General features: G+C 47.6%; 1 protein-coding gene across 5 annotated transcripts in view; it reads right to left on the bottom strand.

The window, feature by feature from the left end:
* The window catches only part of AUTS2 (activator of transcription and developmental regulator AUTS2), a 663,330-nt gene extending 643,865 nt beyond the window's left edge, over positions 1-19,465 (bottom strand). For 4 of the 5 annotated variants that reach the window (XM_048967068.1, XM_048967071.1, XM_048967070.1 and 1 more), the window contains exon 1: positions 19,112-19,464. In XM_048967068.1, coding sequence (XP_048823025.1) covers positions 19,112-19,405 — 294 coding nt within the window. In that variant the 5' untranslated portion in view covers positions 19,406-19,464. Of the gene's footprint in view, positions 1-19,111 lie in introns of all 5 variants that reach the window. The other variant, XM_048967069.1, reaches the window with a different exon arrangement.
* Positions 19,466-27,660: the final 8,195 nt, after the last annotated feature.

Raw genomic sequence — 27,660 nt, 5'->3', positions numbered from 1 at the left:
TGTGGTCGCCACCAGCTAGCAGAGGTCACACAACCAGCGTTCCAGCAGACAGCAAAGCGAAGTCAAGACGGATGCAGGAAGCTTGATGCTCTCAGTGCTGTAACACAGTAGAGCTTCACCGATTTCCACAACGTTACATTCATCTGCAAAAACCATAACCTCTGGCCAGGTACAGACTGTGTGACCAGGGCTCACAGACAGCAACCACTGCTGGGCAGGCCACGTGAAATCACTGGCACATCCTAACAACCCTGCACACACAGGGACTCACTCATTCCAACTCTTTTCCCTGATGCGTTCATGGGAAAAGAGGTTTAACTCCCCCTTTCCCTCAGAATGCCCCAATACAGACAAAAAGCCACGCTGAAGCAGTCTGTAACACTGACAAAGAGTTGCCCAAATTAACCAGGAGTTGAATCCTGCCCCAAATCCAGCACTGCCTTATAAAACATCTCAGATAATCAGTGCACAGCCCCCACCAGCTGCAGAAGCACCAAGCACGGCGCTGAAGGGAACAACCTTGAAGACCACTGAGAGCCCACCGCAGCAGAGCAGCTGAGCCACCGCTGGTTCACACCTCCCAAACCTCCAAATCTCTTCCAAGCTCAGACTTCGCTGTCAACTTTGCAAACTCTGCTCTTTAGCAAAGCTAACACTGGAAAAAAATAGAAGAGAAGCTGCAGCTGAGCTCATCAGCCATTCTGTCTTTAAAGCCTTTGACTACAATCCGCACCAGACATACTTAGCAAACTTTAAAATACAGCCTCTCAACATTGTTACAATTAAGTCACTCTGAAATGTCATGAAAAGCAATCTAGTCCCATTAAAATCTTCACACTCTCATTAAAAAAGCACTTACAGACTCGAAAATGTTCCTAATACATTATTTAAAGACACAAGATGTACAGTGACTAAAAACCTTGTACAGAAAGGGAATAGCAACAGTCTGCTTTAAAAAAGCCTGTGTGCGTGTGCGTGCAAATTTGTGTCATAATTAGGTAATTGGGAAACCACCGGTAGAAGGCAGCTTGTAATATCCTGGGTTTTGTCTATTTTTTTTTTTTTTTTTTTTCATTAAAGAAAGAGGGGAAAGGGTGCTTTATTTGTATGGAAGCCAAGCAGCCCATTCCAGGCTGCTTCTGAGCTCTGCAGACTGAATGTGCCAAAGCTGGAAGGATGGAGGAAACCATCCATCTCCTCCAACACTGGGCAGACAAAGCAGGGGTCACTGGCAGCCGTGCCTGCAAGGAGCAGGGTAGCAGGAACAAAGACAAACGAGCTCCCACCATAACAAAGTGACTGTCCTCCCACAAAGCCCCTATCTTTTTTGATGTTAACAGCAGATGAAGGTATAAAATTTGCATCTTTATTGAGCCTGCTGCTAGGTGAACTGTGCTCCTCCAGGGCCCCAAAGCAGGGAAACACGGCCTCTGCTTCTTCCAGCAAAGGCTCTCCTCTCTCCTTGCACCTAGCTTCATTTCAATGCTTTGATTTTAATAAGGTTTCCTGCAATTCAGACCTGGGAATTTAGAAGGAAAATCAGGCTGCAGACAGGCACCGAGGCTACAGAAAGGAAAAAAAAAAAACCATTTAAATGAGTTGAAAGAACAAAAAATCTGAAAAGAGGAATAATTGCTAGAGGGATCCCCCTTGTTTCAGCCACACCAGGACAGAGCAGCACAAATGAGACAGCGCTGTGTAGCAGCGCAGGCTGCTTGACACCAAGTAACCCTTCTCTGCTCTCCCTTTCCTTATGCCAAAGGTGTTTTCCCTCTGACCACCATCCTCAGACCACGGCCATACTTCCTCCCATTTTATCATACCCTTACAGACGAGGAGCACAGCATTTAACACACAGCAACCCATGCACGTAACACTGACACAGTGACTCCTTCTTCTCTGTTTCTGCTCAGTGCCTCCTAACACTCCCCCTATGCTGTGAAGCAAAGACGAGACTCTGTGAATGAGTTTAAGAGAGAAGGGGAAAAAAAATCACAGGAGAAAAAGAGACAAAATGGAGAAGCAGGAGCATCTTCTACACATGACAAAGACCTGAAGTAATGCTGTTTTAACTGCTGAATAGGCTTCAGCTTTCAGGAAAATCAGTCACACTGAGTGGGAACTTCTCCATCAAACAGCACGGCAACTTCCCAAACAGGCGGCCCTTCTTCCCTGAAACTCAGAGACTTTGTAAGAGATTCATCTCCCAACAGTATTATCCTCAGCCATGCACCTCCTGGTAAGAAATCCCACTCTGCAGTGCCAGCAGCCTGACCTGCCCCTCTGGTTTGTTTCAGCAGACCTCAATGCTTAATGCAAATACAAAAATGTTACAGGGCACAAAACAGATAAGAACTCTCCAGGCGTGTTTTATTACACCACTTCATCATCTAACACAGAACGCAGGGATGTAGTGCGAAGCATCACACACCCCTGAAGGTGTGAAGTTCTATTTTCATAGAACAGCTTCCCCAGGAGGGCAGCCTGCTCAGAGCTCAGCTCCAGCAATTCCCAAAAACACAAAGATAAAAGCCAGTCCCCATAAAAACGTGTTGCTGTGAGCAGAACACATTCAGTCGTGTGGGTGAAAACACAGGGACACAACGAAAGCAATTCCTCCCATGGTCCAAGAACCTAAAGCTGCTTCACCAAACAAAACACACATCTGCCTCTGCTGCTCTCTTTCCCCCAGCCCTGCTGAATCCCCACAGCTCCAAGGTGAGAACTTGGCTGGAAGTGCTCAGGAAGGGGCTGCCCATCAGGGTGAGCATACAGGTGTGCTCACACCTGGAACTGAATTCTTGCACAGGAAGCAAAAGCAGCAAACAAAGCCAACAGCACAGCCTGGCACAGAAGCAACCAGGAGGCAAAGCTCAGCTCTCCCATCCCAGCCCCAGCTCTCCTTCACAGCATCCCTTCTGCTTCAGCAGATCCAATTCTGCCCCAACCAATCTCTCACTGTGCACCTCTACACCTCACCAGGCACCCAACCAACAGTTGCATAACTCTGGCATTCCTGGGAAGGCAGAAGGGAGGGAGGTCTGCCCCGAGCAGAGCTGCTCATCCCATGTGACACAATTGCTTGTAAAAATTCCATGTAGCTGCTAGAACGTAATACTGTCCAAATGAAAGCCCAAGGGCTACAGCTGAACCCCTGGTGACTCTATTGAGTTGAAGGGCATTGTTTTCTTTTTTTTTTTTCCCCCCTTTTTTTTTTTTTTTTAAATTTTAATATTCATTGATCTGAGCAAACATAATAATCACCATCTGCTATGAACACAGTTGGAATGGAAAAAAAAAAAAAAATCAAAATGAAAGCAGAAAGGCTGCGCGCCCGGCTGCTGTACAGCTCAGCTCTGACCCCAGCACATCCACCAGCATGCAGGTGAAGTGTTTCTTACACAATTCCTGCCTGAAATTGTCCGTAACATGAAAAATTCACCTTTAGCCAGAGGGGTTTGGGACTGCTTTCCCTTTCGGTGCAGGGCTGCTTTCTGTTTCCTTTTGTTCTAACGCTCTTGTACACTAAGTGGAAAAGGATCTCAGATCTTGACATCCCACTTCAGCAGCGAGATGTCACAGCAGCCACGTCCGCGCCTCCGCTGCCATGCACGGCACTCAAGCACCTCCTCAGCCCCTCCATTACCAGAACGAGATGCTGAATAAATTCCCTCAGCTCCTACAGAGGGTAAAAACAACAAAACACAGGCAGGAGTGTTTAATGACTCAGCGCAAGGGAAAATAAATGGCTTCGAAAACACAAGTGCTCCTGGGGAAAGCAAGCTCTCTGCTGGTGGAGAAAGAACTGAAGCTACACGGGTGTTGGTTGGCACCAAGCACAGGGCCAGCCCCACACCTCCAGCACTGCGACCCACAGCAGGCAAAAGAAGGGGAGATTTTCTATGAGGTGTTCCATGGCCACTAATTAGTGAAATTCAGGTATTCAGCAGTCTCCAGTTGTCCAAAAAAAGCCCGGGAAAAAGCAACCAACCACCCAAGACAACAACCAACCACCATCTCTATTTCGTAGCTTCCCAATGCTCCCTTATTTTTATTCCCATCCCAACCCAACTTCTGCAGCCAGAACAGTAGCAGCACTACAGAACGGCACAGACCTGGAGCCTGAGATGAGGCTCTTCAAATGATAAGAGGAATTGATTTTGAGCAACAGGGGGATTTTTGCTGGATTTGGATGCATTTATATGGGTTCTGGTGAAAGCTGTCACTGAACCGATGCTGGGCTTCAAGTGGAAGGGGCTCCTCACGCTGGAGCAGGAAACAAACTGTAGGAAAGCTCGGATGTGATGGAGCATGAATAGCAATAGGTTTCTATCTCTGGTGGCTCCTGAATGCATTACTGCACTCATTCTAAAGCCTATCACACTGATCGCAAACCTTCACGTTGTCATGGGTTTCCTGGACAAGCAGGATTATTTGGGTATTAATCCTCTGCTAGATTTAGCAGTGCTCTCTGCCTGGAAGCAGCCGCACTGATCCCCTCCCCCCCATCCCGACTCCTTGGCTCCAGCTCCACGCACTGACAGGTATTTATTTGTGAGACCCTGGCAGCATTCAGCTTGCAGCAATTAGCATTATTTTGCAAAGAAAAAAAAAAAGACTAAGTGCATGCAGTCGTCCCATAGCACTGCTCATGTTGCGCTCACCAGGCTGACAGACAGCAGCTCCATTACCTGCTAGTTCTAATACACCTCTTACACACGTTTTCTCCTGGATAACACTAAGCCGGAGCCTTTCGCAGTCCTCCGGGAGCCTTCCAAGCGGTGAGGTGGATCTGGCTGTGAAAGGCAGAGTGACCTAAAATCTGAGGCTTACAGTGTTGCATAACCTTTGAAATAATAAAAATAATTACAAATTGAATTTCCAAATAAACCAAAGCCTCAAGGGAAGAGCCTCAGCTCAGCGTTCGGGAGCCTTCAGCCACATGTTTCCTGCTAACATTTAAGGGAGCTACAAGGCTAAATCCCCAACTCTCCAGCAAGAACATGGCCTTTAGGTTTCCCATCCCGAGGGATGAAGGATGGAGAAGTAGGTTATTTGCATTTACACCACTAACTGCGTGTTGCAGATAATGAAGGAAAAAATTAAACAAATATTAACGTCCCCCTCGATTTTACCCTGCAATATCAAGTGTGTGGGTAAGGAGAGCAACTATGAGGACACAGCATTCAACAGCTGTAGGCTTCTCCATCAGCAGCAGCCTTGCCCAGCCCAGGGCTGGGCTCCCTCTGCATCTCATCTGGATCCCTCTGCATCACATCCTGCTCTCCAGCAGTTCTGTGCTCCCTTCCATAACCACAGGCGCAGCATCAGCACACAGAGGAACTGCACAAAAGCCGAAAATGAGACTTTGTGTACACAGGCAGACACACGGGGAAAATTGCTATCAATTATGCTAGTTAATTATACATTATAATAGAATTAGAGTAAACCCTCCTCATTATCTCCCGGTTCAGAACCTGCTCGCAGCAAGCTGACCACATGCTGCACTAACGCCGGCAGCCCTCGCATTAACCTCTGTCCCTGCCTCTCTGCTTGCTGCCGTGCCCTGACCTTGCTCCTGGCTGACCTCTCGTTGGAAGACAGCGGCTGCAGCAGCGTGGAGCACGGGCTGCCCTCCCACATCCACTGCAGGACGTGGGGCATCAGGCAGTGACAGCACAGGGAGAGCTGACAGTGCTGCTGGATGGAGGAGAGGAAGCTGTATTGCTGCTGAACGCTCGGAGTGATGGTGCTTTGCAGGATGGGAAGCGGAGCTCCCACCAGTCCCTGCACATCTCCGACCAGTCCCGAGGGACACACAACAGATTCGACACAGAACTGCAGAGAATGCTATAATTTAATTTCCCTTGCGTGCAGTTTAATGGAGTTTCCTCCTTTCCCACTGCAGCAGTAACACCAAGCTACAAACAGCACCCCAGCTTCCATCTCTGCCGTGCTCCCAGCAGATGCCCATCTGCTTCCATGGCTTCAAAGGTGAAAACTGAAAGTCAAGATGGACATTTTTGTGAAAGTCACGATGGACATTTTGGCTTTCCAGCCCTGGGGGCTCAGTGTGAGCCCAGAACCCCTCTGCCGGCCTCACAGCCCCAGGCACTGCTCCATACACACGTATATCCCCAACCGACGCACTGCAGTGACAGGCAGGGACCATTTCTTACCCTGACCCTTTATTCCCTGAGATAGAAAGCTTAAACAACTCCACGTTTAAGGATCATCTACGAAAATCACAAATAGCTGTACTTTAAAAAATTGCTTTAACATTTTAAACCCTCAAATGTCATCCAAAATAACTGCAGTCAGCCTGAAAAGATGCTATTTTCCAGTTGCCTGCAGAAGACCCAGGCACAGTGTACATCTTGGTCTCAAACTGCATCACTTCTGCCCTGCAATGGGAAATCCTCCCTCGGGAGGCCCAGCAAGGGAAGGGAGGAGCTACTGGGAGATGAATGAGAAAGACACATCCACCTCTTGCTGCAGCACACAGAACAAACTGAGCCCCACCGCTGCCCCTGCGTCCCTTCCTAGCAATGAGCTCATCTGAATTCGCGCAGGGTTCACAGCACTTGACCCCAAATACGTGGAGCAAGGCAAAGCGGAGTGAGCAGGCAGGGCGGCAGGTGCCAGGAGGAGATGCTCTTTTTGTACCTTCCAGGCTTTTAGACCCACTCTTTTTCTTTAATAGTTCGAGGACAAAACTGCACTTAGGGGGGAAAGGAGCATAAAAGAAAGGCAATAAACATTTAATGATCCAATAATTGGTTATATCAGAGTAATCACTGCTCGGTAATTAACTCCCATTCCTGCTTGCTCATTTCATATTTTCTGTACCCTTTGATAGGTCCATGTGACTACCAGCATTCCTTAGAAACTCACACTGAACCTTTCACAGAAGGAGAGAAGCAGCAACACCATCAGTCAATACCTTACCACTCAGCAGGCACTGATTTCATCCCACGGATTTGGGGTTTTCTCGTGTTATGGGAAAAATGAATGAGCTGTCTGCTGCCTAAGGGCTGGTGGGCAAACACATGGACATAAAATCAAATCTTGAAAGGTAACAACAAAATAACTGCTTTGCATTACGATGCACACACATGCACAGCACAGAGGAACTTCTGCCTCGAAGGTTTGAGGGGTCACAGGAGCACGCCAAATAAAAGACATTCTTCAGAAGTCAAACATTCTGCCCTAAACGCCAATGTCACACAAGACACAGGTATTGCAGCATCGTATTTTGGACCACTGCTCTATGTATTAACATCAGGTACCATGAGGAACACTGATATTGAACATGAAGGGTGGACTTAGTGAGAACCACCTGCACAGTGGGTGCAAGCTGACCCGAGGAGCTGCTGGGCTGTGCGTGGTGCTCGTGTACTTGGAGGCATCAGGAGCAATGGGAAGGGAGGGAGTCAGGCACAGAGACTGGAAGGGGCAGGAAAATTAGCAAGCTCCTTGCCATTAATGGAAAAATAACTGCGGAGCGCCGTAACAGATTTCTCCTCTTTTGTATGCATAGGAATATTTATTCAATCAATGTTCTGTAACAAAACAGGCCTCTGGTGAGCTATTGTGCAGAGCGAGCTCCATTCAGAGCACGGCGATTTGAGTCCCACCACCTGTTCATCCGGATTGCAGACAGCTCAGCAAGGGGCCAGGCAGGAGGAGGCACTGGGGGCCAAACTCCACTGTGTGCTGCACCGGGCACAAGAAAGAGCCCCATGCTGTCCCCCAAATACATTCCTTCATAGAAAGCCACTTTTGCAAAGCCTTGCAGTAAAGATTTATTTAGGTGTACACCTGATACGGATGTATTTATGTATATACCTGATAACAAGCTCCTGACTGCACTTAAGCAAATACTCATTAGAAGCGCTGTGAGGTTGAACATCAAGCGTTGTGCTAAGGAAGGACTGATGTAAGCAACAGCACACAGACACGGTCACCAGACAAAGCCCTGCTGGCGTCTCACAGCACAAACCGTTTGTCCTCTTCATGTCCACGCTGCTCACCACAAATCACACCATGCCACACGTGAACCCCGCTCCATCTCCTACACCTCCTATCACAAAGCAGCTTTGCTCGTAAATTTGTTAAGCAAGGATTAAAAAACCTGCACTGGCTTACACATTTTTATAGGCCAGTTAGTAATGCAGATATCCCAGTTCTGTGACACACCACACCAGCAGACACCAGCACTAATGACAGCCCTAATTTGCTTATCACCATTGCAGCTGTCAGAGGCAGTAACACAGCCTTTAACGTTTCCCATAGCCAGATTTAAGGAGATGGATCACTGTAAGGCAGCCCTGGTACACTGCAGCAGTGCAGTGCCTGAAGGATGAGATATGAGGGGCTGTTTGGGAAGGGACGAGCACAAGGTGCAGCACAGCAGCTCTGCTGCTCCAGCTGGGAAGGCTGCAGGTTCTAGATAAAAATAAGGAACAAAGCCAAAAAATAAGGATCTTCTTGGCTTATTACCCCTTTTGTGCTCCAGCTTTCACTTGAGAGTACAAAGGAGATGCAGAACACGGCTCTGTGCCGCAAGAGAGGCTGCACTGCTACATCCTTCAGTGTGCAGACCCCAAAGACCTCCTGTGAATCCACACTTGGGAACGTAAGGGCAGAGAACAGCTAAGAGCTGAACAGTTTGCCCTGTGCTCAGAAACATGGAGCTGGGCCATGTAAACACATCCTCTGCATGCAAACGTAACACCAACAGAGACTCAAAACATTTGGAGCAGCAGCCCAGCACAGAGGACTGAAAAACCCTTCCAATTTCTGAGCTGACTTTGGAGTTCTTTCATTGCATGTGTTTTCTCACATTGGCAATGGCACTGCCCTCTGAAGCATCACAGAAATCCCATCAGGGTGGGCAGCCCTGAGCGAGCTGTACAAGCCCAGCAGAGTGAGGTGGGATGGATGGACATACAGCATGGGGTAAGCTGGCATGGACAGACATACAGCACAAGGGCTGCCACTTACCCCTGCACTCAGGGGTATTACACCCAATGTTTTCAATGCACAACCCCCTCCTCAACCCACAGCACAACCCAGCATCACCAAGCTTAGCCTATCTGCACGGGAACGTGGTGACCCATACTCTAACACTGTAATCTAATCCTTGAACTAAAGACAGTTTAATGCCTTTACAAATCCATATGTTTTCTAATACCACCATTGCTGTCAGCAGACTACAGGAGAGCCTCTTTGAAGATGGAAGTGAAATGACAAAGCACATCATTGTGAAGGCAATTATATGCTGCAGTAACCATTTTACAATGGCCCATATGGGCTGTATTTCAACAACGCAATTTCCAAATCTGCCTTAGCAAACATATATCTCCATCCCAAACCCAGGTAGATTTTGCAAAACAAAATAAGACCGCAGCCAGAACAAATCCAGAATATGGATAACAGATGTAAAAATATGCCAACAAGGAGACCAGAGAGATTTCTGTCAGAGCACCGAACAAAGAGAGCAGCCACAGCAGACCTTACAGGCTATTCACTGCACAGCCACCCATTCAGGGGACTCGGAGACCTGGTTTTATCAGCAATCTGATTACACACTCGCCTGCCTTCCTATGCAGCTGCCCAATTCACTGCTGGGGTCACCAACCCACCCACCTCCCCAGGGACAGCAGGGCAGGGCAACTGGAATCCCAAGTCAGGAATTAAAACCACGTATGAACCAATGTGGTGTGGGCTTACTCCAAATCCCCTCCAACATCCTGCACTGGGCCTATATGATGGGAACTAGGGGGGAAAAACAAAAAACAAAAAACCAACCCACATATCAGGTCCTGACACATCACTGCCAATTCATTAACAAACCACCTGCAATGCATTTCCTACACTGCAATGCCAAGAGGACATACCATGCAGCACGCGTGCAACAAGCAGCGAGCCAGCAGCAGGGCCTCACAAAGCGCCTGCTGCCGTTCCCATTATTGTCAGCTCCTCAAAATGATCCGGGGAAGCTGGGCAAGAGCATTTCAAAGACTTTAATCCATGTGAAATATTACTTCCTGGCACCGGAAATTCAATCCCCAGCAATGAAAACAAAAAGCACGCTCATAAACGTACCTTCCAACCCGGCCAATAGAGCCCTATTTAGGCACACACACACACAAAAAAATCCCTTTACTCATTAATATAGAGGAAACTTGAAATGATTGCTGTAATTGCAGCTAAAAAATTAATCATGTTTTCAGATAAATGCAGATAAAAGCATGTTTTACTAATTATCTTTTGAAGCTTCTGCTCATGAAAGATTAAAGGTGGAAGAAAAGTCGTTGAAGCACTGAAGACAAAAATGCGACCATTTGAAACCACTTAGAAGCCACGCTACATCATATGGTTGAACTCTAACGTCCAGATGCATTGAAAAAGGAGACTGATTCAGCAGCAAAGCATGTCCACTGGATCGTCAGTGCAGGCAGCACCGGAGCACAGCTGCACTGTGCAGCCACCTCTGCAGCACGGAATCACCCCAAGGAAAGCCTGGCACTTCCATTCACCTGCCTGCAGCTAACAATGCAAATCATCCCCGTGCTACTCCATGCCCAACACACCATCTCACATCAGCACTAATGCAGACTACCTCAAAGAACTCCAGGAAAATTAATTCTGAGTAAAACCAGTGACTGCGGGCTGAAATTCTGCACACCGGCGTCCAAGCACTGCTGGAGAAATGCTGGGTTTCTGCAAAGTGAACAAGTTGAAAAAACGCTATTTATACAAAATTGCTAAGATGCTTCATTGCCATTTCACATACAATTTGTGTTGCTTCAATGTCCCTAAAACATATGTTTATATTTCAGATATATTTCCTTACTGAGAAGAAGTGACCGAGAGAACCAAAACCAGCACAGCTTCCACAAGCGTTTACCTGAGCTCAAACACTCAGGAGTTTGTCAGCGAGTTCAGAGAGACCCACAGCAGTGCACAGACACCTTTCCTAAGGTGAGATGCCACCCAAAGACCATTCCTCTCTGCCCACCCACACCGTATTCACACTCCTTCCCCCAACCCTCCGCACCATTTTCCCCCTTCCAGCCACAAAGCACCAGCGACACCCAACTAATGAACCCCGCTGTCGCAACAAACCTGAGCAGGGCCAGGTAAAATTAAATAGTTGGCTTTTCACAACCACACATCCAAGGAAATGTGCCAATGCCTTTTTATTTGCATATCTGGCAGGCTGCCCCAGACAACTAATACATAAGTGACAGCGTACAGGTGTATTAGTTTAGAGTTTGCCTTTAATCTAGAGGTGTCAATTTGCTTCTCTTTTAATTACATCCATCTTGATATGTTATTACAACCTCATGAAACTTCCTCATTACGTGAATGGCTATAAATACACACACATGACAAACAGTTGTTATACATTTTCTGGTTCAGCAGTGGAGGCACACTATGGCAGCCCACACGTCATGTACATTTAAAGTTTCAGTGCTTCCTCGCCTCTCCCCCTTCCCTATTCTCTTCATTCTATTTCCTTTCATCCAAGACCAAGATGTACGTATTTTATTTGTTTAATTTAATGAATCTGCTACAATCCCCTTGCTAGCAGCATTCTGATGCAAACACTATCAGCTCGCAGAGCCCTTTCAGCATATGCGTGTCCTTCTGGGTTGCAACTCTGTGAGAACGTCTGTTTGTCATTAGGCAAATATAGGGAGATTGCACTGAGGTCTTATAAACATGCAAAGATCCACTTTTGTAGCTACATAATTCACTGAGTTTTTCAACACACATTCTGAGGTTGAAAACTTGGCAGGTCCATCCACCAGATGTATCTTTCTGATCCCAGGACTCATTAAAATTTACTTTTTTTGAATTAAAAAAAAAAAGGCTCCAGCCGACTCAGCTGCTGAGCTACATTAATTGCATTTTTATTATTTTTTTCCATAGTTAAAGTGACTAATGACGAAAGAGTCCCTGCCCATAAGCACAATAGCCAGGCAGTAAAAATTACTAGGACTTTTAATCGTTTGGTAATATCCAAATCACATAAAACAAAGGGAGGCAATTCGGTCCCCTCCAAACAGACGGTTTTGATTTTCAGTATTTATTTTGAATTTCTTTATGAGAAGAAAAGAAGGGACAAAAGCCCCAATTTCACACCAAAGATTCCATTCAAAGGTCAAAGTGCCCTTGATGTGCATTAAAACCCACAACACTAACTGAGTTGCAACACAAATCATCCCCAACAGCAGCACTTCTTCCTTCGCCTCCTCACCACGGTTCTCCTCTGAGGTCACAGCCACTTTCGCTGCCTGCTGGGCACAGCTGGTCAGATGTGCACACCTTCCCACACCTCCTGTGTGGACCCCCAAAGGATGCTCCCAGCACCCTCCAGAGAGGTGCAGTACAGGCAGGTAGGTGTGCAGAAGCCCAGAGGAAGATGAGGAAGGCTGCCGGGAGCCAAGCCAGCATCAGAGCCTCTAGCCACCCTTGGACACCTCTTTTTGTACCAGGCACCCCCTGGGCTCAAGGATAGAAGAGACAGGTTGATGGTAGTTTTATTCCTGAGCCAACAATTCCCTTTTGCTACCGAATAAAATCACAAGAAGATGCAATTTATAGAAGCGCTGGTTCTGGAGGAGAAGCAACTTCCACTTTGTGAAGCCGGCAAACATGTGCAAGACTGAGTAACAGAGATCACTTCTGAACATGAAATCAATCTTCTGCATGGCCGGGAAGCAACTGCTCCCATTTGGACATGGGGTATTCATCCCATCCGTGCATCACTCAGCACTGCACAACCCACACTCAGATACATCAGATATTAGCACACCTCTGCACACCCATCACGTCTGTCTGACCAGATAGATTCTGGAACCAGGAGGACCAGGATGTGCACCAAACAAAATCCCAGGAAATCCACACACAGTGTATGCCATGCAACATGATCACATTACACCTGACAGGGAAGAAGCCACAAATACACACAGTGCCAGGGAATATCGTGCTTTTTCTGCTGACTTGTACACCACTGTAGGCAGGGCGCAGAACCGAAGCCCTCCCTACAGCATTTACCAGACTGAAGATTTACCCCTTTGGTTAAAGCCTTCTCCTCCTCCAGCACATCAGCGTGCAAACTTCAGCTGCGGTGTTGCCAAGATACAAGGAGAAAAATCTCAAGATATTAAGGTAACGCACTACTTAAAGGCAAAGAGAAGAGCACAGCTGAGCCAGGGCTCCAACAATTTGCCACCTCACGTTCTCTTGTTACAGCAAAACAAATCCCTACCTGCATTAGGCATTTCTCATTACTTACGGAGTGGATTTTCCTAATACCCGTTTTACAACAAAGGAGTTTAGAGGACTATGATGTTCTGAAGTGGTCTTTGCCACGGCTTGGCATCCAGTCAAAATGACAACAAACTGACTGCACAAGGAATGCATGCAGCTGGTAATTTGTGGCACACACACAGCCAAACCCAAGAAGAACAGAGATACTGAACTGATAAGCCATAAGGATGATGTACAGGAACACAGGGAAACAGAGCAAGCCGTTTCCCTGGCAGAACCAGCGTGACACAGCCTCAGCAGAACGCTGCAACTCAAGTCAAGGGAAAGTCAGAGTTAAAAATGCCACATCTCAGCCCACAACTTCCTAATTCCATTACCCTTTTATTAATTGCGTTTGAGACTTGCTAAACTTGAGCTTGGGCTATTTTTAAAACCTATCTGACTCAACTTATTGTTGCTGAGAACAAAGATTGAACTTCTAATTTAGCTGCAGATAATTACGAAGCTGCAGGTCAGACCCCCGGTGTAATGCAGTAGGGTCTTCACTCAAACTGATAGAAACAGTCCTTTAAAATAATGGAAGCGTAGCAACAGAGAAACAGGGGGAAAAGGGCCACCTGATCCAGTGAGGAATCCGCCTGCCTCCCTCCTAGCTGAGCAGACACCAGGTGTGTTGCTGTTTAAGCAGGGGCACGTTGTGCTGAGCGTTCCCCCTGGCAGTGCAGGCTCTACCAGGGCACATCTGCATACACAGATCCCACCTGCAGCCTCAAGGAACAACATCTCCCTTTGGTTCACCGTGTTCCCATCCAGTTGCCAATATGTCTCTATTGATCTCAGCATTGTAACTCAATCTTTCAATTACTCAGCCCCTTGATGTCTTTCTGCTGATTTTTTTTCTTTTTTTTTTTTGCCTTTCTCTACCAAGTTCCTGATCCTTTACCCTTACTTTAGAAACCTATTTTTTTTACACTCCCTTGTCCCAGCAGAGGCGAGAGATATTTAATGAGAAAGAGCTTACTTTCCCAAGCAAATAGCTGGGGAAAAAAAAAAAAAAAAAAAAAAAAGATGCCAAGATAAAAAAAGGATAAGAGTGTCTTTTGTCCTATTGATATGTGGTATAATTCCCATTAATGTTAATCTTAAAGAGCGGGGCCAGCAGAGACTACTTGAATCGTGTCTATCTAAAGAAATTGTCCGTATAGTTTAAACTCTTACTTCTTTAACTCACTGCCATTGTGTCTCCTGCTACCACCCATGGGAAAGGGAAAAATCCCCACCTTAGTTTCTTTGTTACCTTCAAGAGTTTAAAAGAATACTTACACAAAGATAGCAATCCTCTGTCATTCTGCAAAGAGACCGCATCAGCTCTCCATCCGCCTGTGAGTCAGGGGGAGCCGGGGGTGTCCAGCTTCCCAAAGAAGCATCAAGCTTTTATTCACATGCACAAATTACAGCAGTGCAGCTTTCCAAAATTACCCAAGAGGTTCCTCTGGTGGAACGTGCATCCCGCTGTTATCAGCCCCAGTTTCAGTTCTGGTTGCAGATGCTCCAGCTCTGGTCGCAGAGGGTTTTCATCAAGAGACGTAGCTGCTCTGTCAAGGTTATCTCAAAATTTGATCTCAGGTCAATTTACTGCTTCCTCTAAGCACACAGAGAAAATAATAAACACATTGCTTTGTATGATATCCCTGTGTCACACCAGACCTAACGCCACTCGCCATCCACAGATATCTTCATTTAGTTATTACCTTCTCTTCTCTGCTGGACTAAATCTGAAGACTTGAATGTGCAAACAGAGAGCAGGACAAACACAGACACATCTAAGCAGTCAACAAATACAAGGAGGGCTACCAAGATTTGCTGACAGCACTGAGCAAACATCTGATGTTATGATGCTGCTGCAGTAAGGCATGAGGATCAAATTCCTCTTGAAATATGAAAGGATAGAGACAAGGCAGAACAAACTGTTGAAATCTCAGAGAATTTAAGTAAACAGGTTAATCATGCCAGCTGAAGGCTGGTGTGAACGGAATGATCCAAGGAGAAATATCTCTGCAAGTCATCATGCTGGTGTCCAGCCCCAAGCTCCTACTGTCACAAAGACAGTCCATGAGTGATTCCAGTGGGCTGTGCACAGCAATGGGCATCAAAGCAAACTCCTGCCTTCAGGAGCATATATGGTGTTACACTGTCTGTATACACAGTACAGACACACTGTTTAGACCACAGTATCTTCAAAACCTTCCTGTTATTTCCACTTTTTGTTTGTGCATCAGCAGTGTCTCTATTTAAAAGCCCCATCAGCTATTCAGCTTGACTCCATCTAGTCCTGTATTATTTTATCCATCTGATAGAACTGCCATAGCTAACATCTCCCTCGATCACACCAACTCAGAAGAACAATTGCTAAAAAATTATTTACACTCAGTGGATGGAATCATCTGACACTAAATATGAAGCTCATTAAACAGCTCCTTGACAAATATTTGTCAGCATTTCTCATTTGTAATTAATTATATTGGGCTTTACCTGACAATAATTTAGCACGGTCTCAAAATGCTGAACAGGAATCAGCTCAGTGTGCACATGGCAAGGGACTGTGTCGCTCTTACAAAACAAAAGTCCCCTTTAAACACAAGCTCACCCCTCTCTGCCCCACGAGCAAGGGCTTTACAGATATCCGTGTCCCATTTCAGGCTTGTCAGACAAACTGCCCAAGCTGAAGCTAAACAAACATCCGCAGAAAAAACTCATTACCTTCCTCAGCTCTCAGAAAACCTGAAACCAAGTGCTTACTCTGTGGGGATGGCCAGAGCTGACTCAGGAAACACGAAGTACTTCCCAGGCTTTAAGCTATCTTAACATTCAGGTCAGATTTCATTTCTCATCACGTAAACCATCTTCACCGCTGCGTGCCAACAGCCCTGTCACGTCGGCCTGCTGCCAGGGCACAGAGGGAGGTGAACATGGCAGCAAACCCGCATCCACAGGGGTTTGGGAATGCTGTGCTGTTGGGCTGACAGGACACCATCACACCATCACACCAAGCACAGGCACTTCTTACAGGCTGAGAGATTTGACAAGGCCAGGAACCAACAGAGAGCGAAACACGCCGCAAGGCTGCTCACAGATCCAGGCCAAGCTGCAGGGCTGCTCGTTCAGCACAGCACAGTGGCTGCAGAAGGCTATGGGTGCCCTGGTGCTGCCTACAGCACCCAGCGCTCCTTCAGAGCCTGACAAGGCCACGCGAGGGCTGGCCTGGCCACAATCACCAACAACACTGGATTTCCTCAACTGTCGCTCCTAGAAAACAACCAAAAATCAACAATGAGAGCCCAGTGTCTTCACTCCCTTCTACTTTTCCCCAGTGCTCCCCACACAGACATTACAGATGGAGGCACAGGCTGTGCCAAGCCCAGAGAAAGATAACCAGAAGTGGGAGGCCTCTGTGCCCACACCGAGCAACTCGGGCCCCAGCAGCACGGGCTGCTGACACCTGGACAGGAACACAGCTCCAGCAGTGGGAGCTGGTTAAAAAGATAATTTTGCTTCAAAGGATGGGAACTTTTATCAGTGTACTCATTACTGGTGTGTTAACAGACACAATGATTCCTGGTGGAACCACAACAGACATCAGATGCACCTTCTTGTACAGCACCTGTGTCTCCTCGCTGTCCATGAGCCTCACAGCCCGGCACTTGGCACAGTTCGGGCTTTTCCAGTCACCCCAACATAAAGCATTCAGGAAAGGTCAGGCAAGATGAAGCCACATGGAAATCCTTGCTCTCATTCACAGCACTCAGAGTCCCACACCTCCTGCTCAGATGTCCTCATCAGCACAGAGCTCAGTGTCGTGCCCACAGCCCCTCCTGTGCCAGCCTACCCCTGCACGCAGGTTCAGTTCTCCCAGAGGTGTACACCAGTTCCACCCACTGCTCTTCATAGAGCAGCCAAAACACCCTCTGTCTCAGCACACTCAGCCATGCTAAGCCTGGGGACAAGCTGAAGTCCAACACAAAGCACTAGGGCGATCTGATCATGTGCGGGGCACAAAAGTCCTCCAGAACCTGTGGAAAAGCATCCAAAGAGCCCAAAGCAGATGCAAAGCACGAGGCACACACGCACCAGGACGCCTCTCCACAGCACCAGGGCTTCCTGCCTCCAGCACGAGTTGACACGCAAACCTGAGCATCCCACCAGCACTGGGACATAGCTCCTATAGCAACCCAACCTCCTCTTCAATGCTGAAACCACAACAAGCAATTCAGCACACTGCAACTCCTGCCACTGGGCTTCTGCCTGAGACACCTTCATCTCCCTCTGATCCTCAGAAACAACTTCTTCAACACATACACCAAGCTGCAGGGAGAAGCACCTAACAACGATTTTGTGACATTATTTCTCAACGCAGCATGAAATCGTTAGGTCAAAATGTGCCACCTATCACATGAACATTAAAAGTATGTCAAGTCTCAGTGTGCGAGCTATTGTTTTATCTGAACGTGATATTAGCTGGCAGAACTGGGTAATGTTTCTGCACTCCTTTTTAGCGATATGGGATTGCGGTGGGACGGATGCATGCAGGAGCCACTCCTGGCTTTGCAAAAAGAGCAATTAGTTGGAGTTCAAGTGGAAAATAAATAAAAAAATACATAAGTGAAACACAGTCAGGAGATCTTCTAAAACATCCAACCAAGCTCTGACCATAAAACTTGCTCTCCACTTCCCCTCCAAAAACCACGTCGGCCAAATTCTCCGGTCCATATTCCCATAAAACCCCATAACAACACGAACTGGGGCTTTGTTGGGAGGAAAAAAACAGGAATTTGTCCAAAACCTCTGCTTGCAAATCCCACTCTTGCTGACAAACACACACCGCTCCCTTGGCTGGAGCATGGCACCCACAGACAGGAGCCCCAGGTGGGAAGCAGAGCTGAAGCACTGCCCACACGTCCATCACACCACCATGGGCCGGGTGCAGGGGTCCAGAGGGCACAACCCTTCCATCACAGCACAGCGAGCTCTTTCCCAAACACCGCTCTGGGTTGATGCAGGTGTAACCAAGGACAAACTCTGGCTCCAAGAAATAAATAATAATTCAGAAAAGAACAAAGAGAAAAGAAAACCACACCAGAAAATGCCAGCAAGCCTTCCTGGCTAAATATTGAAACAGCTTCAGAGCAACACACATTTTTTGTTAAACAATCAGCTTCATCTTCGCATTTATTTTGACAGTTCATAATTGTTCCAGTTGCGATTCCAGAGCACATAAACCCAAATCAATCCGCCTTTCACCGCACAAACTTCTCCCAGGCAGAAGTTCCGCACAACAAAGCCCTTCACCCCGCCGCACCCCCGGGCTGCCCACGGTGGCCGGGGCCGGGCAGGCCGAGACCGGGCGCTGTCCCTCCGCGGGGAAGCACCGACCCGCCGGTGACAGGCCGGACACGAGGGGGAGGAGAAGGTGGGGGGAGGGGGGGTGCGCCCCGGGACACCCGGAGAGAAAAGTTTGAACGGGGAACGAAGCGGGGGGAAGGGGGGGGGAGCCCCGATCCGCCGCCTCAGCCTCCGCCGGGAGCGGCCGCCGCGCTGCAGGTGTCCGCGGGGGGCGGGCGGGGAGCGGGCAGCGCGGAGCCCCGATGCCGGAGTGGAGGCGATGGGGGGGAGGGGGGAGAAGGAGGCGGCGGGGGAACGGACCTCGGCCCGGGGGAGCGGGCGGGGGCCGCGGCGGCGGAGGCGACGGCGGCGGCGTCGGGGCGGGGGCCCCCCCGCGGCTGCCCCCGCACACAATGAGGCGCACACAAAGCGGCGCCGCTCCTACCTCCAGCGCCTCGAAAGTGACGAAGCTGGACATCGCGAAACCGTCGATAATGTCCTCTTCGGCCGAGGACGACTCCCGCCGCTTCCTCCGGGGGGGCCGCGGCCGGGACGGCGGTGGGGGCCCATTGTCTTCCTTCTCGGAGCCCGAGGAGGAGAGCGCCGGGGCGGCCCCGGGGCCGGGAGCCCCTCCGGCGGCAGCGCCGCGCCGCCCGCCCTGGGCTCGCCGCTCCCGGTCGCGCTGGGACCGCGATCGCCGCTTCTTCCGAAGCCCGTTGCATCGCGCCGGGCCATCCATGTCTCTCGGCGGCTCTCCCTCTCGCTCTCGTCCCCCCCCGCCCCACCGCGGGCACAAATCCGGCTCTCCCCCGGCGGAATAACGGGGGAGGGAGGGAGGGAGCGAGGGAAGGAGGGAGGAGAGGGCGGAAAGGGGGTGGGGGGGGATGAAAGAATCCGAGCGCGGTTCCACCACCACCAGCGGCAAAGCACCAAATGTAAGAGATTCCTACGAGCGAGCCAAGGAAAGTAATGGCTGATCTCAGGTCGCCTTTGTAAAAAAAAAAAAAAAAAAAAAAAAAAAAGCAGCGAGAGAAAGAAAAAAAAAAAAAAAAAGCGGAAAAAAAAAAAAAAAAAGCAGCCTCACCGAGCAGGCAATAAATCAGAATAGCGGAATGCTTTGATCGGGGCTGGGAGGGCGCGGATCGCCGAAAGAGGGGAAAAAAGCAGAAAAGAGGGGAGGGGGGAAGAAATAAAGAAAGGAGAGACCCGCTGGAAGGAGGGAGCTGAGAGTATTTCCTTGCACAAAATTTATTTCCTTTCTTCCTTTCCTTCCCCAACTAAAAGAAGTTCCAAGGAGGGGGTGGGGGGGGGGAAAATAATAAAAATATTTTTAAAAAATAATAAATAAATCTGCGGGTGCGCGGCGCTGCGCGGGGGTGCGGCCGCCCCCGCTCCGCTCTTTATCTCCGCTCGCACAATGATCGCGGCGTCCAGATGCGATGTTCTCAAGGCACCGACCGGGGAGGGACGCGGAACTGGGAACCCGGCCCGGCCCCTCCGAACCCAGAACCAAACAATAAAAAAAGAGAGGTGGGGGGAAATAAGAGAAAAAGCAGCAAAACACGCCCACCCACCCCAGCTATTAATACGGATCAATCACGGTAAATTCATCGGATTAATTGTGGCGGAGAAGGGGACGGGGGAGAGAAGGAAAGGAGGGGGGGGGGGGGCTGGTGACAATAAATCCGAGCAGAGAGGCGGCGGCCCCCTCCCCAAAAATAACCACGAGAAGCAGAAGAATAGGAAGAAAAAAAAAAAAAAAAAAAAAAAAAAAAAAGGAAAAAAAAAATAACAGAGGTGCTGATGAGGCTCAAATACGCTCCAGCGGGGACGGCACCAGCGGGGTTGTGCTTTCCGCCGCCGCCCTCGCCTCGCCCCGGCTGCGGGCCCCCCCGGCCCGGCGGAGGCAGCAGCCGCCGGGAGCCGCACGGCCGCGCACGGCGCGGGGCGGATGGCAGTGGTGGCCCCCAGCGGCCGCCCGGCCCCGCGCCCGCGCCGGTCACGTGGCGTCGCCGCCGCCCCGCCCGCTTCCCCTCTCCACCGCTCGGCGCCGCGTGAAATGCAGCGCCCCGGCCGCGCGAAATAAGTTGCGGGCATGCGCGCAGGGCCTGCGCACTCGGCGGCGGGAGGGTGGGCGTCTCGCGGTCCCCGCTCCCTCTCTTCCCGCCGCGGCCCCTCTCCTCGCGGTTGCTCGTTTCCCTCCCTGCCGCCCCGCAGCCTTCCCCGAGCCCCGCTCATCTCTTACCGCCAACTTTCCCCTCAGTTTGTGCTGTCCCGTCGTCTTCTGGCCTCGCTCTGCCTTTCCCACCTGTACGTCAGGTGCTCGCCCGTCAGGGTTGGGTGCTGTGCCTGTCCCTTCTCGCCTTGTGCTTCCAGGGCTGCCCGCAGCTCAAGGTTCTGCTTGTCACCAAAATCCAGGAACAAAGCTTTTGAATTAAAGGTTGCGTTTCATGGTGGCTTTCGTGCCACACCACAAGGACAGCATCTACTTGTGCCTTCTTCTGGGGCAGTGCTCCGACATGGCCTCCGCACTGCTGTGCTGGCCTTCAGACCCACAGCCCCTTCTGTCCCACAGCCCTGTATTGCCCACCTCCCCTCAGGGTTTGAAAGGATTGCAGGTCCAATAAACCGAGCTTGTGGTTGCCCTTCCCACCTGCTGCTTCTCTGCCTCCTGTCCAGAGCAGTGGGCTGAGAGAAAAGAGCAGAGGGAGGAAAGTGTGTACAGCTCTCGGGTCTGACCCTGAGAGCAGGGACACAAGGGGGATTGGAGGGGCATTGGATTGTGACAAGTGAGGGAATGGTGTGAAGCTGTGACAGGGGTGCGGAAAAAGGTTCTGCACCACAGGGTGGTTAAGCAGTGGAACAGGCTCTTCAGGGAAGTAGTCATAGTACCAAACTCACTCAAGTTCAGGGAGCATTTGGGCAGCGTTCTCAGACGTCAGGTTTGGGTTTTAGGTGGCCCTGTACAGGGCCAGGAGTTGGTCTAAATCATCCCTCCAGTACTTGAAGGGAGTATATAAACAGGAAGGGGAGCGGCTGTCTATGAGAGTGGACAGTGATAGGACAAGGGGGAATGGTCTTAAACTGAGACAGGAGAGGTTTAGGTTGGATATTAGAGGAAGTTTTTCACACAGAAGGTGGTGAGGCACTGGAACAGATTGCCCAAGGAGGCTGTGGATGCCCCATCCCTGGAGCCATTCAGAGCCAGGCTGGATGTGGCTCTGGGCAACCTGGTCTGGTTGGTGACCCTGCACGTAGCAGGGGATTGAAACTAGATGGTCATTGTAGTCCTTTTCAACCCAGGCCATTCTAAGATTCTGTGATCTTTATGGATTATTCTGACTCAAGGTATTCTGGTTTTGTGACCTGGGAGGATCAGGACGTTTGCTAGGAAAGGAAAAGAATAAATGAGCAAGGAACAGCAAGCAGGAGCAACAAGATAAGAACCGATCTGGTGTGTGCTTCAGACAGGGGAGAGGCTCGGAAAGCACGGCTTTTGTTTCCTTCTCTCCATGAGATCAGCAGGCTGATGTTGCAGTTTGGAGAATAAAGGTGGGGAAAAACTGAGAAATGGAAATTATTTAATAATCCATCTCTTACAAGAAGCTTGTCAGGGGCTGCTCGGTCTGCCTCTTGCTGCCTGCTGTAGGTGCTAATCATTCCTCTGCAGAGATATCCAGAAGGGCCACAGAGAGCAACACATGGGCTGGGAGCTTCACTGAGTGTTTTTCCAGCAGTCTCCCTCTGGGCTGCTCTGACTCTCAAGGGATGATGCTGTGCTCGATTGCATAATGTGTTGTTTACTTTGTTCCCAAACACTTAAGCCACTCTGATCAAGCAATATTCTTAATATGTTTTAATAAGAGTATTAACCCATTGCATGAAGTAATGGGAATCAGATATAGTTTCTCTTTCCAGAAGGCAAAAGACATCTTTGCCACCTCTTTCCACACATCGACCATGTGCTATGCAGTGACTTTTAAGCTGCTGCATATGGGTGTGAACCAGAAAGAAGTACAAAGCCATCAGTAATCTGATCACGTAGGAGTGTGTACCTTACAGAAGGCCACACTGCTCACTGCAGAGGCACATGGCTAGTTTTTAAACATTCTCAAATATCGAGCTGGAGAACATCACCTCCTAGATCTGACCCTAGATCTCTCTATTCAGATTTCTTTCTATTCAACAGCTACATTTCCCTACCTCGCTTCGGGTTCTTCTGCCTCACTTATAGTTGCCTGCCAGATCTATATAATCTGACTATATAGAAGCTGTACAGGTATTGTTAAAGTGAAACAATTTGTTTATACAGGCAAGCTCAAATATTACAAGGTCTCTGTCTTCTGAGAAATATTGAGCTGTACTGTATCAAACAACTGTTACCTGTTGGGCTTTTTGGAAAATAACTATGCAATTTTCAGGGCAGTGTAATTGATTATAGTTTCCTGCACATCCATCACCATTAAAGTGACTTAAGAGACCTGTAGTCGGATGTGTTTCTGCTGACATTCATTGCACGGCTGAAAGTCTGCTCAGTCTGTTTTCTTTCTGAATGCACGTATGGAAAACAGAAACGATATGCGATTTATTTTACATTCTTTGTAGAAACAAATCCTTAGATTTGCATGTCTGCTGAAAAAAAAACAACAACAAAAAAAAGATGAAAAGCAATCCATCTAACTCATCCTCCAGTGCAGAACTTTTTTCTTCTGAGAAACATCAAACATTAAAAATCGCTGGTCACCTTCTTTGCATGGGCAAATTATCCTTTTTTTTCTGGATCTGATCTAACATCAGCAGGAGCGTTTCCATCAACCTTAATTGATTCGGGAGAGAGGGCAAGTAGACCTTATTATTACACAAAACCTCAGACAGATGCTCAGGAAGGTCTCTCTCCAGTGTGCTCTTGTGTCCAGCTGAGCATTTCAAGTGATCTTACCAGCAATGATGCTGCACACCTCCATGCACATTTGTTCTTAGGCTGCCTGTAAGCTTTTCCTCTAGAAATACGTCTTGCCTGGCATCTGGCATGAGAAAACAGCTTTGTGTGTCTTGCAAGCTGAAGGCAGTACCTTGCTGAGTCACTATTTTTGAGGTTAACGACCAGTGTACTCAACTGGGTATTTGTAGCTGTTAGGTTAACACCCTCAGAAAGGGCACTGGTTGAATGTGCACTAACAGATCTATAATCTTCTGATCTGAGGCAGACACCAAAAACTTCATGGTCTTTTTGCTACTGAACAATGAAGAAAGAAATGTTAATACAAACCAAAAGCAACAGTTGCAATTTCTACATCGCCATTGTGAACTGGAGCAAAATAAACTCTGCACTGTAATAACACTAAAAGGGGTTTTGTCAGGACTAGCCGCTGGCATGCCTATCTGAGAAGGGTATTTTGAAATAACATGAAAATCAGGAGGTAATTTGTTGCTGGAGGAAATGGCAAGAACTTTGCTTCTAGCAAGAGTAATTTGCACTCTGCTTTGGTATTAAGATTTAGAGATTTAAAACAGCGGAGGCAAATACGTTTTTCTGGGGATAGCATCTTTTAGGAGACGGGTAGTCTGAACTAGCAGAATGCATGCCGTGTCGATGGTGACTTATTTTGGGAGTTTGATCTGGGAAAGCACAAAAAAAAAAGAAAAGAAAAGAAAAGAAAAGAAAAGAAAAGAAAAGAAAAGAAAAGAAAAGAAAAGAAAAGAAAAGAAAAGAAAAGAAAAGAAAAGAAAAGAAAAGAAAAGAAAAGAGAAATAAGGGGAAAAAAGGCATTTTGTTATTGTTTGAACCCTGCTCTCACAGTGCATTTATGAGAATAAGAAATAATGAGAACCAAAGCTGCAGTACAAAATAAAAGCCAGGGTGATTGTGTGGATGGCAGAGGAATGGGAAACAGTTCCATGAAACAGAAACAATTTTACTCCAAACTGTTTTGCTTATATACATTTTGCTTATAAGGGCAGGTAATTTAGGTTGGTGACAAAATACTGGACTGGGCATTTGGAAAGGTATTTTCCTAGAAAGTGGTTTGAAACAGAAAGTTAAGGAAGAAGGAGCATCCAAAGTGAACCAACAAGAAAAACTCATGGCCCTTAGAAAGAAACAAAGTAGTTCAAGAATAAGGATGAAGGCAACACTGAAACAAATGAGTTTCCAGAACATCAGGAGGAAGTATGCAGACAACAGGTTCCTTTCACAAATAATCACACTAACCAAAATGGTGGAACTGGACGCTACTGGGCAGCTCTGGGGTCAGGGACGTGAAGAACTTTCAGAGTAACAACTGTATTGGTTACACAGAGGTTGAGGGAGGTGTACATTTTAATGCCTCAGAACACAAGCGGTTTATGAAGCAAAGCAAGAGATGAGAGATTGAAGGAGATGAACACCAGTCTGATGCAGTTGCCAGAGCCTCATCCTCCTGGCAGAGGAGATGAACACCAGTCTGATGCAGTTGCCAGAGCCTCATCCTCCTGGCAGCAGTGGTCAAGACAGGAAATATCTGAATAACTCTTCTAAATCTCTTGTGTTCTCACCAGGGAATAAGAACAGTGTTACAGCCATCCTTATCAATACTGGGCTTATCAATCATGAGCTACTGCATGAAAGCACTGGTAGATAGACCAGCTAGCCCAGAGATGGGGTTTGGATTTTTGTATCTAGTAAAAATCATTACGTAATCGATGGCTATTTCTTAAAAATCACTCATAACTTGGGAAATCTGGGAATTGAAGAAATAAAGAGATGGATGGCATCAGCAGAAGTACAAGCTTTCCCAGAACAAAAAAGGAAAATCATTTTAATCTGCATCTCTCATTTTCCTAATTGGTTAAAATAAAATGATGACGTGAAAAATATCATTACTGTTATTAGGAAAAACAAATCAGAGCATCAACGAGATCAGATTTTTGATCTCAATCTATTGACTCAGATGGATCTGCCAGATTTATAGCAGGTGAGAACTTGGGCCCTGCAGAGTTTGGGAGTCGTGAGCAATAAAGCTGTGCGTTTTCATCATGCATGGCCAGACGAACATAGAAGGTTTTGGATGTTTGTTTTTGTCTGAAACCCTTAAAACTGGATCTTGCTGCTTCCTTGGGATTTGCTAATAAGCACCCAGTAGAAGCTGACTAAACCTGTGCCTCTAATTGCTCAAGATTCCTTGTCCTATCGCATCAGTATTCACAAATGGCTGCATCCATCCAATGCAGGGAGCAAAGCAGGTGTCCCTGGGGTTCAGGATGCCTCGTTTGGAAACGTGATTCAAAATCATTTGGATAAAACAAATGCTGTACTGACGGTGAGTCTGGAAAGTGTAGTGATAAATGGTGACATCACAGATTGGTTCATTGTGGGTAGAGGATCCTGGAAACTTAGGTGCTGCAATCCTAGTTTGTTGAATATCTAATCTAAAATGTCAAATGTATTTTGAGGAAATTTGGAACCAGTGTTTAATTGTAAACAATCACAATTATTCAATAAGTGTATCTTCTCTGAAAATCAGTCAGCCTTTATTACCAGAAAAGACAAACCGTGTTTCCACGGTGCCAAGTCCAGATTGTGCTATTGCGTGCTATAGCAGTTCTGCTGGTACATCACAGCAAACTCACCAAGTTCGGTTTCTCCTTCTCTCCCCCAGCCAAAAAGCATGTGAAAGAAACACCAGAATGTGGGTTTCCAGCACTTTAAACCCATGCTGAAGTAAAAGCATGTTTTGGCCTGACACAGGTTACAGTGTGGAAGAACTGTGTGAAATTCAATAGCCCGGGTTATCCAGGAGGTCAGACTACCTGATCCTGGTCCTCTCTGGCCTTCAACTCTAGGAATAAATTAGAAACCCAATCCCTCCAAGTTTTAATTTCAGAGCAGTTTTTGTAAAGGGGGTTGAAGTGGAATTCCTAATAAATTACATCCTCCTTCAACATTAATTTCTCTCCCTGAGAAAAGATTTCTTCTAAAGAAGTGTTTTGTTCCACATCTTCTAAATTATAAAAAATTTATATCTCTTTACGTCTTACACTGTACTATGTGCCAGCACAGCAATTATTAAAACATTTTTATTGATATTACACAGCTCTCTATGAAATATGAATTAAATTTGTCATGAAAATTGATTTTTAATGACAGCTCAGGTTTGCATTTCTGTAGTTCATACCTTTCCACCATTTTTTTCTGGCACTAGAAAAGGGCAACTGCAATATCTTTATTTGTCAGAAATGGATGAGGAGATGTGCTATATTTTACTAGCATTTATCAGCATGATTCTACTGATGAAAACAAGAAATTGTTCTGTTGAAGTCACTCTGTGGAGAGCAGAATTGGGCACATTGGCCCAAATCTTCCTACTCGAGGAGCTGCAGTTCCTAAATCTGTGCTTCGGCGCCTAATGGAGTGCCTTGATTGTGAAAGCTGTTGAATGTGCTCAGCTTTCCTTGTAGTTTTATAAGAATTATGGCATCCCACGTCCCCAGAATCAATTTGTCATCCTCTACCTCTTTTCCCCCGTATATTATCTTTCCTTATTACTAACAAACTGCTGGAGGTGACTCTTGGTTGAGCAGACTGAACATGACACTGGATACTAAAGCACTTAGCAGGGCAGGGAATGCTGCTTTTTAATCTACCTGTTTTTTCAGCTGCTGCAGATGAAAGGGGGGATGTATTGTGTTAATACTTCTATGGAAACAATCATCATCTGACTGGGAACGTGCAGGAGCAGGGTCTGAGCTTAGAGCATGGCCACGTCTCCTCCAGCCCTATGCAGACTGAGGACAGAGGCACGCTGGGAAGTCAAATGTAATCACTGTCTGCTCCAAGCAGTGTTATGCCAACCCAGAGTCAAGTGTGCTCAGGTAGCTTCCAGAAAAAAATTAGGTCCGTATTCGTGTAAGCTACTGTGGCTAAAGCCTGCAGCTTGGCTTAAACGTCGTTTCTGCTTCTCCAAAATAGCTGTATGTGTCTGTAAGACACATCTGTGTGGGAGCTGGGGGAGGGCT

This window comes from Lagopus muta, chromosome 20 (genome assembly GCF_023343835.1).
Source record: "Lagopus muta isolate bLagMut1 chromosome 20, bLagMut1 primary, whole genome shotgun sequence".
NCBI lineage: Eukaryota > Metazoa > Chordata > Aves > Galliformes > Phasianidae > Lagopus > Lagopus muta.
The sequence above is the reverse complement of the archived record's forward strand: the minus strand, read 5'-3'. Positions and strand labels throughout refer to the sequence as shown.